Consider the following 14,121-nt stretch of genomic DNA (forward strand, 5'->3'; position numbering starts at 1 on the left):
TGGGCTATTCTATTCAAGCAATATTTTTTTTGGATATGCCTAAATTATATGATTACTATGTATTATTCCCGTTTCTATCCTTTCTCTTTTATTCCATCCCTGATTATGATTTATCGAGCTCTACTATCTTTAATAAAATGCAGTCGTGATGGATTGTTTGCTATCATTTGTAAAATAACTTTAGCTATAATGGAACGAGTATATAAATGGCCAAAAACCAACAAGGAAACACTAGCCTAGGAAATAACAGAGTGATATAATTATTTACGCCGACAACATCGTAAGATCGATTAAATTTTAAAACAAATTGTTTGTAAGATGCATTGAACTTGTAGAATCTGCCATCACTGCTGCTTCATATATCCAAACAAATCGATACCAGTTTCACACACTTTAATGATTCCCACCTTTTATACACAGAGTAACTTTTTTAATACTATTATATTCTAGGTATATCTTATATTTATCACGTGTATAAATTGAAATATAATTTAAAATATGATGAATAGGAATGTACATATTGCATGTTGCGAATGCGAGGAAGGAATAGAGTAGACGCAACATTGACATATACTATTATTAGTAGTATATATCTTTCGTACAAAATTGGATTAATGAAACTCAATACAATATTCATTGAATATTTAGACAATAAAATCATATCAAAATAATTTAAATTAAGAGTTATGTAAAATTTAATTTTTTGAGATTTTTTTATGAAAGAGAAACGATAATCTTTAATTGAATATTCCATATATACCTAGTAATAAAAATAGAGTGAATGAGAGATGACACATGTGTACAAAGATATACTACGTGAGATAACGTGGGTGATTTACCACCTTAATTATAGGACTTAACCAAAAACTAATTCATTTAATTTCTTAAAACATGACGATAATACCTTTTTAATGACACTGACAGTATAATAATTGTGATGAAATTGATAGATAAATTAAGGGCCTTTTTATCTTCTCACACAAAAAATCGCCTATATTTTACTAGAATGAAGTTAACAGCTAAATTTTATTTTTCACTATCTATTTTGTCCAATTTACTAATCACACCATATATAAAAGTATCACACAACATAGTCGTAGTCGTCTTTTCCAATTTTATTGACAAATGAATAAAAAATTAGATATGATAAATTCAAATCCGAGATATTTAACCTATTTTTAAGATAATCAAAATTTTAAATCCATATATATGATACACTATTATCCAAATATAATATCCATATTGATATACAAACTTACTCTATTATATGTCTCATTTAGTCTGTTATTATATGATACTTGATTTTCCAAATATAATATCTATATTGATATACAAACTTGAAGATTAATCCAAATATGCACTATTATCCAATAGCTACAGTTATGAGTTTTTCAGTCACAACAACCAAATTTATTATATAAAAACAAAACTATAGGAAAGTGTGCAAAAGTAATTTGATTGAAAACTTTGTCTTCTTCCGCAGTTCAATTCACACCACCAAATATACATTAACAAACTAACATAAACCATCAAAACCGCCTTCCCTTTTAACCCCACACATTTATACTCCCAATTATTTAGTCTTACTTTATTTTGTTAATTTTACTTCCACATTTCATAGAATCAGTATTAAATTAAAGTGAGACACATAATAAGCAACTAAGAGAAAGCAAATTTATATTTATATGTAGTCAAAATGAGACATATAATAAAGCAAATTCATCCTACTTTGTAGAATAAAGGAAAATTAAAACTAATATACGGAGCAAGTAGTTTGAAGTATTTTTAAAGTGATCTAAAAATAAATCTATGCGGGATTGATCTAAAGCCAATTAATATACAATCGACGATCCTAATAAATGGAAATAAAATCCAAGAATGGCCTCAGTAAGAGTTGTGCTCAGAATGACCCATGGGTACTCTGGACAAGAACGACCCATGTTCGAGTTAGGCTTAGAATAACTCAATTTAACTGAAGAAAGCTTTGTTAAGTTGCAAACTCATAAACTTAGTTTAAAATGGATAATATCAAAATTAATGCAGAGTCGAATATGGTAACACACTATTTATCAGTACTCCCTCCGCTCCATAAAGTTTGTCATATTTTTCTATTTCCGCCTGTCCCACCAAATTTGTCACATTTCACTTTTTACTATTTTTGGTAGTGAACCATATATTGCACGAACTCATTCTCACTCATATTTTATTATGAAACTAATATATAAAAGTAAGACATGCATTCCACTCGCCTTTGTTACTCCCATATCTAAAATCCGTGCAAGATCAATGAGTGACAAAATTTATCGGACGAAGGGAGTAACAAAGTAGCGACTCTACTCTATAAACTTAGTTGCAAACTAATAAACTTAGTTTAAAACGGAAATTAATGCAGAGTCAACTATGGTAACACACTATATATAAGTAATCCCTCTATCCCATAAAGTTCGTCACATTTTTCCTTTTCTGTCCATCCCACAAATTTGTCACATTTCACTCTTTACTCTTTCCGTCCCTCATTAATTGTCCACTTTTACCATTTTCGTCTGCCCCTTATTAATTGTCAACTTTCACTCTTTACCATAAATCGTAAGTAGGCCCCACATTCCATTAACTTCTTTCACTCACATTTTATTTTAAAACTAATATATAAAAGTGGGCTCATATTCCACTAATTTTTTCCACCCATTTTTCTTTACATTTCTTAAGCCCATGCCGAAATCAATGTAGACAATTATTGGGAACATAGGAGCACTATTTTTGGCAGTGAACTCCATATTGCACGAACCAATTTCCACTTATATTTTATTATGAAACTAATACTCCATATAAGAGTAGAACCTGCATAGGACATGCATTCCACTAACTTTTTCAACTCACTTTCTGTTACTTCCTCCGTCCCAAGGAAGATAACACCTTCCTTGGGCGGCATGTGATTCTATGAAATTTTATTTTGTTATCTTCCATGGGTGGCACGCGATTTTATGTAATTTTATTTTGTGTGTTAAGTGGACAGATAAAGATATTGCCATTTTTTGGTAATGGATCATCTCGATTGATACAAACTAAAAAAGAAAATGGGTCATTTTTAATTGGACGGAGGGAGTACATATTTAAAATCCGTGCCCGATCAAAGTTTAACAAAATTTATTAGACGGAGGGAGTAACAAACTCTATATATATCCAGCCCAACTCCACCAACTCCACATCTATATTATCTCGAGAAAGAGAGAAAAACAAGAAAAAAAATGGCTGCAGCAAGCGACCAAAGCAAGGAGAGCTGCCACTACCAAGAGTGGATGCACCTCCAAGAGTCCGAGCTCACCGAGCTCACCCAAGCCGCAGCGTACGGCGCGAGCGACGACGTCGAGCTGAGCCGGCTCGTGGAGAAAATCATCCGCCACTTCGAGGAGCACAGGCGGCAGCGCCACGTCATGGCCCTGGCCGACGTGTCGCCCTACTACGCCCCCACGTGGTGCTCCTCCCTCGAGCGGTCCGTCCTCTGGATCGGCGGCTGCCGGCCCTCCTCCTACTTCCGCCTCATTTACGCCCTCTGCGGCCTCGACCTCGACCTCGAGTCCCTCCTCACCAGTGGCGAGAGCAGCCTGGGGCAGCTCTCGCCGCGCCAGCTGGTGGCCGTCGACGGGCTCCACCAGCGGACGATCCGCGAGGAGCGGGGCCTGTCGACGAGGCTGGCGACGCTGCAGGAGGATTTGTTGGACAATCCGATTGCGGCGATGGCGGTGGCCGGGGAGGGGGATTGTAAGGATGTGGAGGGGGCGCTGGATAGGCACGGGAGGGAGATGGCGGGAGTGATGGAGGAGGCGGATCTGCTGAGGGTGAGGACGGTGAAGGAGATTGTGAGGGTGCTGACGCCGAGGCAGGCGGTGGAGTTTCTGGCGGCGGGGAAGAAGCTGCGCCTCTGCATGAGGGAATGGGGGAAGAAGAGAGACCTTGATCATGGTAGGACTAATTAATTATTCCCTCCATCCCACCTTCACTGTCACATTTGATTTTCTGTCCACATTTTATAAAAATGATACTCCCTCCGTCCCTTAATAGGAGTCGCTCTTTGACCGGGCACGAGTTTTAAGAAATGTAGAGAAAAGTTGGTTGAAAAAGTTAGTGAAATGTGGGACCCACATTTTTATATTGGTTTTATAATAAAATGTGAGTAGAGTGAGTTAGTGGAATGTGGAGCCTACTACCATTTATGGTAAAAATGAAGAGTGAATCTTAATGGGGGACGACCTAAAATGGAAATTAGCGACTCTTATTTGGGGACGGAGGGAGTAATAAATAGTTACAGTGTAGAAATAGTAAAGTAGGAGACAATAATGTAAAGAAGACTATTCTCTGCCTTATTCTCTCTTTTATTTTACTATTTCTCGACTTTAACTATTTATTATTATTTTTATAAAACGAGTGTAGAAAAGTAAATGTGACAGTTACCGCGGGACGGAGTTAACGCGGAGCAGAGGTAGTAATTATTTATTTTTTCTGATTTTCCGCTTGTATTATGTTATGTATATTTCGTCTACTTCTTTTTAATGTATATTACTTTTGCTATCTTCTTTTTTTAATTGGAGTACTTAGAATTAAAACTCAAAAGAATTTAATCTAAAGAAAACAAGCCGGATGTGTTATCCGATAATGTAATACGCGTAATTTGTGAAAAACTTAGGTTAAATTCAGATAAATCTCTGAAGTTTTGTGAATAACTTATTGTATCCTAAATTTAATGGTTAAATTCTGGTCACTCTCCCAAATTTTTAAATCATCAATTGGGTCATAAGTTTGACCGACTTTTTAAGTAATGGAGTACTACTATGTTGTTTTGTTCATATTATATTTTTCAACTGTCATATCGTATCATATTTTCCGAAAATTCGAGTTCATAGAACAATTCTAAAAATTATGTTATACGCCCATCAGTTAAAAGATTATTTTACCATTTTAATTTGTCTATAATTTAAAAAGTATTTATTTTTTTAATTTTTGGTATACAGAATTTATATTGCAATAACTTTTTACACTCCTAATTTATTATAAAACTTATTAAAAAATAAATCCTACATTTTATTTATTTTTTTTCATAAAATTAAATAATTTTTGAATAATCTTTTTAAATTGGTGTCAAGTAAAATGACTTTTTAAATGATAAATATAGGGGAGTATACTACACTACTTGCTGGCTAAGCTTAGTTGCCAGTTAGAACTCTTTCAGAGAATTGAAGTAAAAGAACAGCTCCTATGTTTGGTCCAATGTGAATTAAAGATTCAGGAATATATATTTTATTTGTGCTGGGAAAAATACAAAACTGCAAATGTCATCAATTTTAAACACCCTGTTGCCAAAATAAGTATTGGAAAAAGTACACTTGAGCTGTTTGAAAAACATTACTTTTATTTTGTTTTCAGCTAATAGTCAGAGTGGGATCGTGCGTATTTATACAGTACAAAATATGACACGAGTAAAAACAAAAGTATGATATTTTCCGAAAATACGCCGTCACAAAACTTAATCAATAAGAAATGAATCTAATTTTAAAATCATTTTGTTTGTATCATAAATCTCGCCATTTAGTTCACCTCTATGTGCTCCAATAAAATTCTAATGTCATCCAATGTTATGATAGCATTGATATATATGTTGTTGGTTAATAACAATATATTAAATGCTATCATAAATTATAGTATACGTGAGATTAGTGAAACGCAATAAATTGTAGGAATAAAATTTGAAAATACACAAGATTAGCATCAGAATTTTCCGGCACGGAAGCAAAGTTCGCCTTACCCAGCCTGCTATAAGATTTGTCCATTCTTTTAAATTTATCTCAATGATGTTCATTTTATAACTTTTTCATTATATACGTATACAACAATCTTTTTTTACAGCATATATAATACAAACAACTTCGTATCAAATCTTGTGTTTTTATTGAATAAAATAACCATATTAAATGAGATTAACAGTAGTATAATAAATGTATGAATTAAATTAATAATTCGCATAACATATAATGTACATGTCATAAACTTAGAGCAGAAGCGCATCTGGATTTATAATTGTACTCTGTGTGTGGTCGATAGGAATGGAATTAATGTCACCTATTTGGAATTTTGGATTATAATCCCGTATATATAGAACGAGTCTTTAATTTTATTATAACTCTAATTTCACTCATAGTATACACAAATATTCTCGTACTTTTGTAGATGATAGATTAATCTTGAAAATTATACATAACTTTTAGTCGATCACTGTTAAGGGAATTCTCCCTCAACACGATATCGACGCCGACGAGGGATCGACGGAGAGAAATAACGATGGACGTCTCGAGCTTTCCCCGAGATCTGCTCCGATTAGGGTTTGTGCAAAAAGAACGATAAAGAACAATAAAGAAGACGTAAATAAAGGAAATTATGTATTTCATTGAATGAATAATGAGAATAACAATAGTCCTATTTATAATACTCCTATGAATAACCTAACTTGGTGAACAAGATAACAATGATATGGAAAAGATATGATAATATAATAATAGAGATATTTCCGAATATATACTCGTATCAACTCCCCCGCGGTTAAAATCCACCTTGTCCTCAAGGTGGGAACCCCGACACAATGAAGAGAGTCCGAAACAACAACTTTGGCTAGATAACTCCCCCCGGATCAAATGCCCACCGAATAATTGAACGACTTCCTTCATTATTCCCATTAACGTTCACCGAGTGAGGCTCGATGCCTGCCGTGGGTGACATATCGATGTGTGATAGACCCGTCTGAGTAGGATGAACGCTATGGTAAAATCCACGCCAACGTTCAAGACCTTCACCTAGAGGCTGCCTTATAGTGCAAATAAGTGAGATAAAATTGACAATACGAGGTTCCTCCTTCGATTCGTCAGGTGTTGTTCCTGTTTGAGTTGGTGGTTCACTTCTTGACTCACTGTAGTTCATAACAACAGAATCTTTCTTCACAGTTGGGACAATTTTCTCCCCATTGGCTTCCTCTTTCACTATATCATTGTCACGTACCACGTCTAGAAGCTCGTTCTCAGTGCCACAAGCAGAAATTTCTCCTTTGGCAGTCGCCTCTCGAAGCTGTTTTATCTTCAGCTTTTGCACGTCATCAATGGCGTTGACATCCTGTTGTCCATTTGAATCCATATTCTCCCTCATGTTTTCTTCCCCCACCTGAGTGACTTGGAGCAGAAACCGCTGCACATAAGACTCCCAACCCGAATAGGGTGGGTGCTGGGCGCCCCCGAATGCGGCTGGTGGTATGGTTCATGCTCATACGTGGTCGGCGGTCCGTAGCCGTTGGGTTGATAGTGGCTGTTGTGGGGAGACGGTTGGTAGTATGACGGCTGCGGGGGCCATCCAGTTGGGGATGGCTGCTCATATGTCGGGAATCCTTGCGATGAGGTTGTCCCGGCGAGTCATACGACGACCATCCTCCGTGTGCGTGGTGATCGCTGAAACGATTACCCCAAGCATCCCATGCCGGGGGTGCGCGCGACGTGGGAGGCAGGTCCCAAGAGGTGTGTGCGCGCGCCGGAGGGGGCAGATCCCAAGCTGCGGGTCCACGCGATGTGGGGGGCAGATCCCACGTCAAATGTGTCTCCGGCTGGACTAGGCGCTGAGCGTCGCGTGAACGCATTGAGGTCGACGCCCCATTAGGGTTTGGGCGAAATCATTCATGCAGATTGAAGAATGGAGCGGTCGCTGGCAGAGACGGCGTAGCGACTGGCGCCGTCGAGAACGGTGGGATGTAGGGCATGGCTACCTCCAATTGATGCGCGTTCACGCGGCTGTAGGGAGGATCGGGCTCTGGCCGCGGCGGGTTGCACGATTTGTCTGCGATCGGCAATGACGCCGGGTGCCGATGTCCCGGGGGGTCCCAAGCTGACCTAACCCCATGGCTGGTCTTATCGCCGAAGCGAGAGCCCCAAACATCCCACGCTGGAGTTGGCCTCGACGCCGGTGGCAGGTCCCACGCAGACCGCGGCTCGGGCTGTTGCATGCGATTAGTGACCCCACTCTGAAAAGAGGCCGACAGCCCATTAGGGTTCGGACGGAAGCTGTCTTGAAACCCTAGGATCGGGGCGGCGGCTGTGATGAGAGGTGCGGCGGCGCTGATCGCCGAGAGTGGAGTGGTGTAAGACGCGTTGACATCCACCAGACGGTGGTTCGCGCGAGTATTCGGGGGGCTCCGGCTCTGGCCGATTTGGAATACGCGAGGACGACGGACGTCGATCGTAGTCATCCATGCGCAACTGGAGTTTAGCCATACCGGCCAGCATCTGTTCAAACATAGATTTAATTGGGTCAAGGGAAGGCGACTCGTTGGCCGGCGACAGCACCGGATCCGTAATCACTGGCAAGGAACACATGGGTTCCGTACGCCCTCCGAAAGATTGACAATCCGACATGAGTTCAACAATGAAAGCACCAATTGTTAAGGGAATTCTCCCTCAACACGATATCGACGCCGACGAGGGATCGACGGAGAGAAATAACGATGGATATCTCGAGCTTTCCCCGAGATCTGCTCCGCTTAGGGTTTGTGCAAAAAGAATGATAAAGAACAATAAAGAAGACGTAAATAAAGGAAATTATGTATTTCATTGATTGAATAATGAGAATAACAATAGTCATATTTATAATACTCCTATGAATAACCTAATTTGGTGAACAAGATAATAATGATATGGAAAAGATATGATAATATAATAATAGAGATATTTCCGAAGATATACTCGTATCAATCACATACTCAGATTTATTTTATAAACATCCTAAATATATATCATTTTTAGAACCACATTAAACCATATATACCTTACATATATGCCTTAATGACATGTGTCAAATTTCAATGTTTGCACTAGCATATCACCAATAATAACACATGTAAAATGTAACTAAAAGTCTCAAACTAAATCAGAAATAATTCGAATCTCGCCTGTTTATTAGAGATATATGACAAGATTAGTGGCTACAAATGTAACCAACACCACATCCACATATATATGCATATTACTAGCAACATTCTTTGTTAGGCCCTTCCTAAGTAAGCTCATCCACAACAACATTAAATCAAATCTCATTCATTCATTCTACATCACTTATACCAACTCCAATTCCAAAATTGAAATTCTTACTATAATTAACATTCCTATTCTTGGATTCCCCTCGTGTACTAATCCCATAAACAAAACTACCAATCCCCATTTTTATCCCATTTCTTTCATTTTCGTTGACAAGACAAAATCCCTCCAACCTTGCTTGCCTTTCACCCCATTAATTTTTCCATTTTCTTTTTCTTAATGGGAAGATAAAAATCCCCAAAAGAAGTCAAGAAATGGAGAAGAAAGGCAACATTCTAATGCGCAAGTACGAGATGGGAAAGGTTATAGGGCAAGGAACCTTCGCGAAGGTCCACCACGCTCGGTCCCTGAAGACAGGCTCGAGCGTGGCGATCAAGATCCTCGACAAGGAAAAAATCATGAAGATCGGCCTGATCGACCAAATCACTCGCGAGATCTCCGTGATGCGCCTCGTGAAGCACCCGAACGTCGTCCACCTCTACGAGGTCCTGGCCAGCAAGTCCAAGATCTACTTCGTGATGGAGTACGTCCGCGGCGGCGAGCTCTTCAACAAAGTGGCCAAGGGCCGCCTCAAGGAGGACGCCGGACGCCGCTACTTCCAGCAGCTCGTCGCGGCCGTGGACTTCTGCCACAGCCGCGGCGTCTACCACCGCGACCTGAAGCCAGAGAATCTCCTGCTCGACGAGCAGGGGAGCCTCAAGGTCACCGACTTCGGCCTCTCCGCCCTCATCGACTCTAAGCGCCACGACGGCCTCCTCCACACCACGTGCGGGACCCCCGCCTACGTGGCGCCTGAGGTCATTAATAAGCGCGGATATGACGGCGCGAAAGCCGATATCTGGTCTTGTGGGGTCATCCTTTTTGTCCTATTAGCAGGATATCTTCCTTTCCATGACTCCAATTTAATGGAGATGTACAGGAAGATTACCCGGGGGGATTTCCGGTGTCCCCACTGGTTCCCTCCGGAGGCGAGGAAGCTCCTCGCCAGGATCCTCGACCCCAACCCAGGGTCGAGGATCACAATCTCCAAGATCATGGAGAATTCCTGGTTCAGGAAAGGGTTCAAGCCTGTCAAATCGGCGATCTTCGTCGACATATCAGATTCTTCGGAGACAATTCTGGAGGGCGTGGATTCGGATTCGGAATCTTGCGAAACAGGTGTGCAGAACATGAACGCGTTCGACTTGATATCGATGACACCGGGGTTCGATCTCTCGGGGCTGTTCGAGGGGGAGGGGGGAGGGAGCCAGGGGAGGGACCGCAAGTGGTTCACGACGAGGGAGACGCCAGAGACGGTGGTGTCGAGGCTGGAGGAGCTGGCGACGACGGAGAGCTTCAGGATTAGGAAGAAGGATGGGGTGGTGAAGATGCAGGGGAAGAAGGGGGGGAGGAAGGGGCAGCTGGGGATAGACGCGGAGATTTTCGAGGTGGCGCCGTCGTTCCATATGGTGGAGGTGAAGAAGTCCTCCGGCGACACGCTGGAGTATGTCAAGTTTTGTGATCAGGAGTTGAAGCCTTCGCTTAAGGATATAGTGTGGAGTTGGGAGGGGAACACCAAACCTTCTTAGTCCAAAATGTTTGGTGTGTACATGATTGATGGATTGGATCTTGATTACTTTTGCTTTGTTGGAAGATGGCAAAGCTAACAAAGAGTGTGGACTAGCAACTTTCTCTTGTTATATGCTAGAGTTTATGTATAATGAATAATCAATCTAGACAAAATGGCTTCCTAGAATAACCATCTCTTTCTCTATAAAAATGAAGCAATTTAGCACATTCTAGTCTTCAACTTCATTAGCTTACTATCATTTCAGTAATCCCTGTGGAGGCATTTTTTACAGCATATGATTTAAGAAAAATTGTGTTAAGTGAGTTAAGTAAAGAAATAATAAAGTAAGAAATAAAAGAGGTAGAGAGATGAAGAGATAACAAAGTAAGAGAGTAAAGTAAGTGAGAAGAAATGTGTTAATTTTTATTAAAAAAGGGAAATGACTCCACTACTATGGAATGTACAAAAATGGTAAAATGCTTGAATCGGAGCGTATTTATATTTTTGTAATTTAATTGAATCAAGTTTGGCTACTGTTATTGGGCGGAGAGAAATGAAGACAAAGGCCCTCTTTTGAATTCATGTTATGGGCTGTGGATGGCCCATAGTATATTTGATTTGGGTGTGGATTACATTCAGCCTACAAGAATGATGAAATCGGTTCCATTCTATGTCCCCAATTCTTGAGAACTTTTCTTACTGCAGTTCCACAGAAAAGGAATTGAAGACCTATTTGAATTGAGTTAAAATTGTCCGATTTAGCTTCTCGACATATTGTGGACGCCGCCCTAGAGGTACAAATTCTGGTCAAAACCCATGAAAGAGCGAAAATTTTATGCAATTTCGTTTTTTATAATTTATAATTCAGTTAGTAATATATAAATCCAGGAATTTAAGATATGGACATATTTTTTATTACAACTAGAAAAACTAAAAGACAATGCTCCCTCCGTCCCATAAAAATAGGCTAATTGGGGATGACACGGGTTTTAATGCATACTTCGTAAATTAAGATAGAAGGAGAAAAAATTATTAAAATATTATAATGGATTGTGGGGCTCGTAAATAATAAAATAGAAAATAAGAAGAAAAGGTTTTTGTAAATGGACAGAAAAGAAAATTTAACTTATTTTTATTTTTATGAGATGGAAGAGGTATAAAACTTGAATTATTAGAAATGTTCAGGATAAAGCCGTAACACGAGTAATTCTCCCATATTCAAATAGCCATTGTAACAAGCCAATTAGCCAAAATCTTAGTTTATTTATTATGAAAAAGTGGATATGGTATATCACCCTTCACAATTTGTTGAAACATAATAAATTAGAGTTAACCAAACACCACCCCCCCCCCCCCCCCCCACACACACACAACTTTATCATACAGTAAATTAAATCTAGTTAAATGGAGTACTAAGGGTCAAGATTGCAATGTCTAAAATTCTATGGGGGGTCCAAATTGAAAATAATACTTCATCTGCCATAAAAGAAAACAGACAAGTTTTACAATTTTTGGCCGTCCCTCAAAATTTGATTAATTTTAAATATAGAAAGTTTCTAATCAATTATACCCCACTAATAACGGACCTCGCAATCTATTAACACTACTTCGACTATCTTTTCCCTTTCTTTCTTACTTCGTCTCAAATCTTTCTTACTTTACCAATTGTACATTAAACACGTGTCATTTATAAATTTGTCTGTTTGGGACGGAGGGAGTTGAAATATGGTGGTAGGCGTCGATGAGAAATAGCATATGAGCGGAACCCAGTCGATATGATTCTAAATTTTTAACTCTGGCTTATGGTTAATACCAATCAGATTTTGTTTGTCTATGAATAATTCCATGTTAATTATTTCATTTACTTTAATTTGAACAATCACAATCAAATAAAGTAAAATCATAAGCAAAAATAATCTAAAAGGACAATACACGGACAATTATATGGTTCGGTAATGTTCCTACATCCCTTTTTTGTGTGTGTGCATATAATCCTTCCATCCCAAGCTACTCGATACATATTTGTAGATATGTGATTTAAGAAATTGATGTTTAAAGTTGAAAAAAGAGTAAATAAAAAGAAATAGAGATTAAAAGGAAAAAGAGGCTAAAATTTTATTAAAGTGGAAATTCTGTAGTTTGAGATAATCCAAAATCAAATATTAACTTGGAATGGAAAAAGTAAATACAAACTCCCAACCACCGCAATGAGATAATTGATTATTTGTTGGAGTAGCTGCACCAACTAACTACCAACAACTATATGTTGTGAGCCAATCTTAACATTTTCTTGACAAAATTTAAGAGAAGAAATTGAAAATGAAATCAAATACTTAGGGGTGTTCGGTTTGTAAGATTATATCCGGGATTAAACTTGTAGTGTGTTTGGTTCATAATATTCAACTCCATAATTCAATCCTAGATGGGTAATCATGGGATAATTAGTCATAGCTAACCCTTATGATAAAAATAATCTCACAACTCAATCCTATATTGTATCTTGATATTATTTTATCTTGTAAATCGAACACCACCTTATAGTTAAAACTCAAAACTCATTGTTTGTTCAATTATTGGAATCACTCAGTTCGTCGGTGTCTATCGATTTCAAATGCTTCTACATGCTAGATGTGACTCCTTTTAGATTTGGGGATAATTACGACAATTCGGAAATAATGTTTTCCTCCATCAAGTTATAAATTTATAATTGATTTATTTATTTTGTCTATGTTTTGTTGTTTTCCATTTGATTGTCATACTACTAAGAGCATTGTTTATACACAATTTGATTTTTTCCGATGATACCAGCAAAGTTTAGCTTCACTGCTCAATTGATAAGACACTTTTTCTCTAGTTAATTTATGAGAGATTCAAGTCATCATAAGGTAAACGAGAAACCATTGTTGATCTTAATAAAAAGGCCTCAAAGCTTATTCGTAACGAAATAGTACTACCCCTGTCTCATTACAAATAAAATGTTTTCCTTTTTAGATTGTCTAATTAAAAATGAAAATAACATCATCTCTACTTTTTTCCTCTCTTTCTGTACTTTCTTTTCAATAACTCACAACACAACAATTCATAAAATTTCATACAAAAAAATGTTCATATTTAATGGGACAAAGGGAATATTGCGTAACGATTAATAAAGAATAGACCAGCCCCAAAATTATTCATTTCATCGCGTCAAGACATATATATATTCTTGTTTAAATGACTTAATTGACATGAATCAATTTGCCATAGATTAAAAATACTGGTTTTCCTAATTTAACTACTAATTCCTCCTTCCGTTTCTAGAAGTCTCATTTCTTAACGGCACAAGAAATATTCAGAAAATTGATAGAAAAAAGTTAGAGAAAGAGTCTCACTTGTATATTATACTTTTAAATAAAATATGAGTAGAATGAGTTCGTGAGTTCTTAGAATGGAAGACCCTACTACTATTTATAGTAA

At 38.1% G+C, this 14,121-nt stretch overlaps 2 protein-coding genes across 2 annotated transcripts; both read left to right on the plus strand.

The window, feature by feature from the left end:
- The first annotated feature begins 3,197 nt into the window (after positions 1–3,197).
- Positions 3,198–4,090, plus strand: LOC121786605 (protein DOG1-like 1). Its single transcript, XM_042185243.1, has one exon. The coding sequence runs from the start codon at positions 3,246–3,248 to the stop codon at positions 3,972–3,974; it is 729 nt and encodes a 242-aa protein (XP_042041177.1). The 5' UTR covers positions 3,198–3,245; the 3' UTR covers positions 3,975–4,090.
- Positions 4,091–9,269: 5,179 nt separating this feature from the next.
- On the plus strand, positions 9,270–10,883 carry LOC121787290 (CBL-interacting serine/threonine-protein kinase 20-like). Its single transcript, XM_042185971.1, has one exon. It carries the CDS (start codon positions 9,371–9,373, stop codon positions 10,682–10,684), a length of 1,314 nt encoding a protein of 437 aa, XP_042041905.1. The 5' UTR covers positions 9,270–9,370; the 3' UTR covers positions 10,685–10,883.
- The last annotated feature ends 3,238 nt before the right edge of the window (positions 10,884–14,121 follow it).

This window comes from Salvia splendens, chromosome 22 (genome assembly GCF_004379255.2).
Source record: "Salvia splendens isolate huo1 chromosome 22, SspV2, whole genome shotgun sequence".
Lineage (NCBI taxonomy): Eukaryota > Viridiplantae > Streptophyta > Magnoliopsida > Lamiales > Lamiaceae > Salvia > Salvia splendens.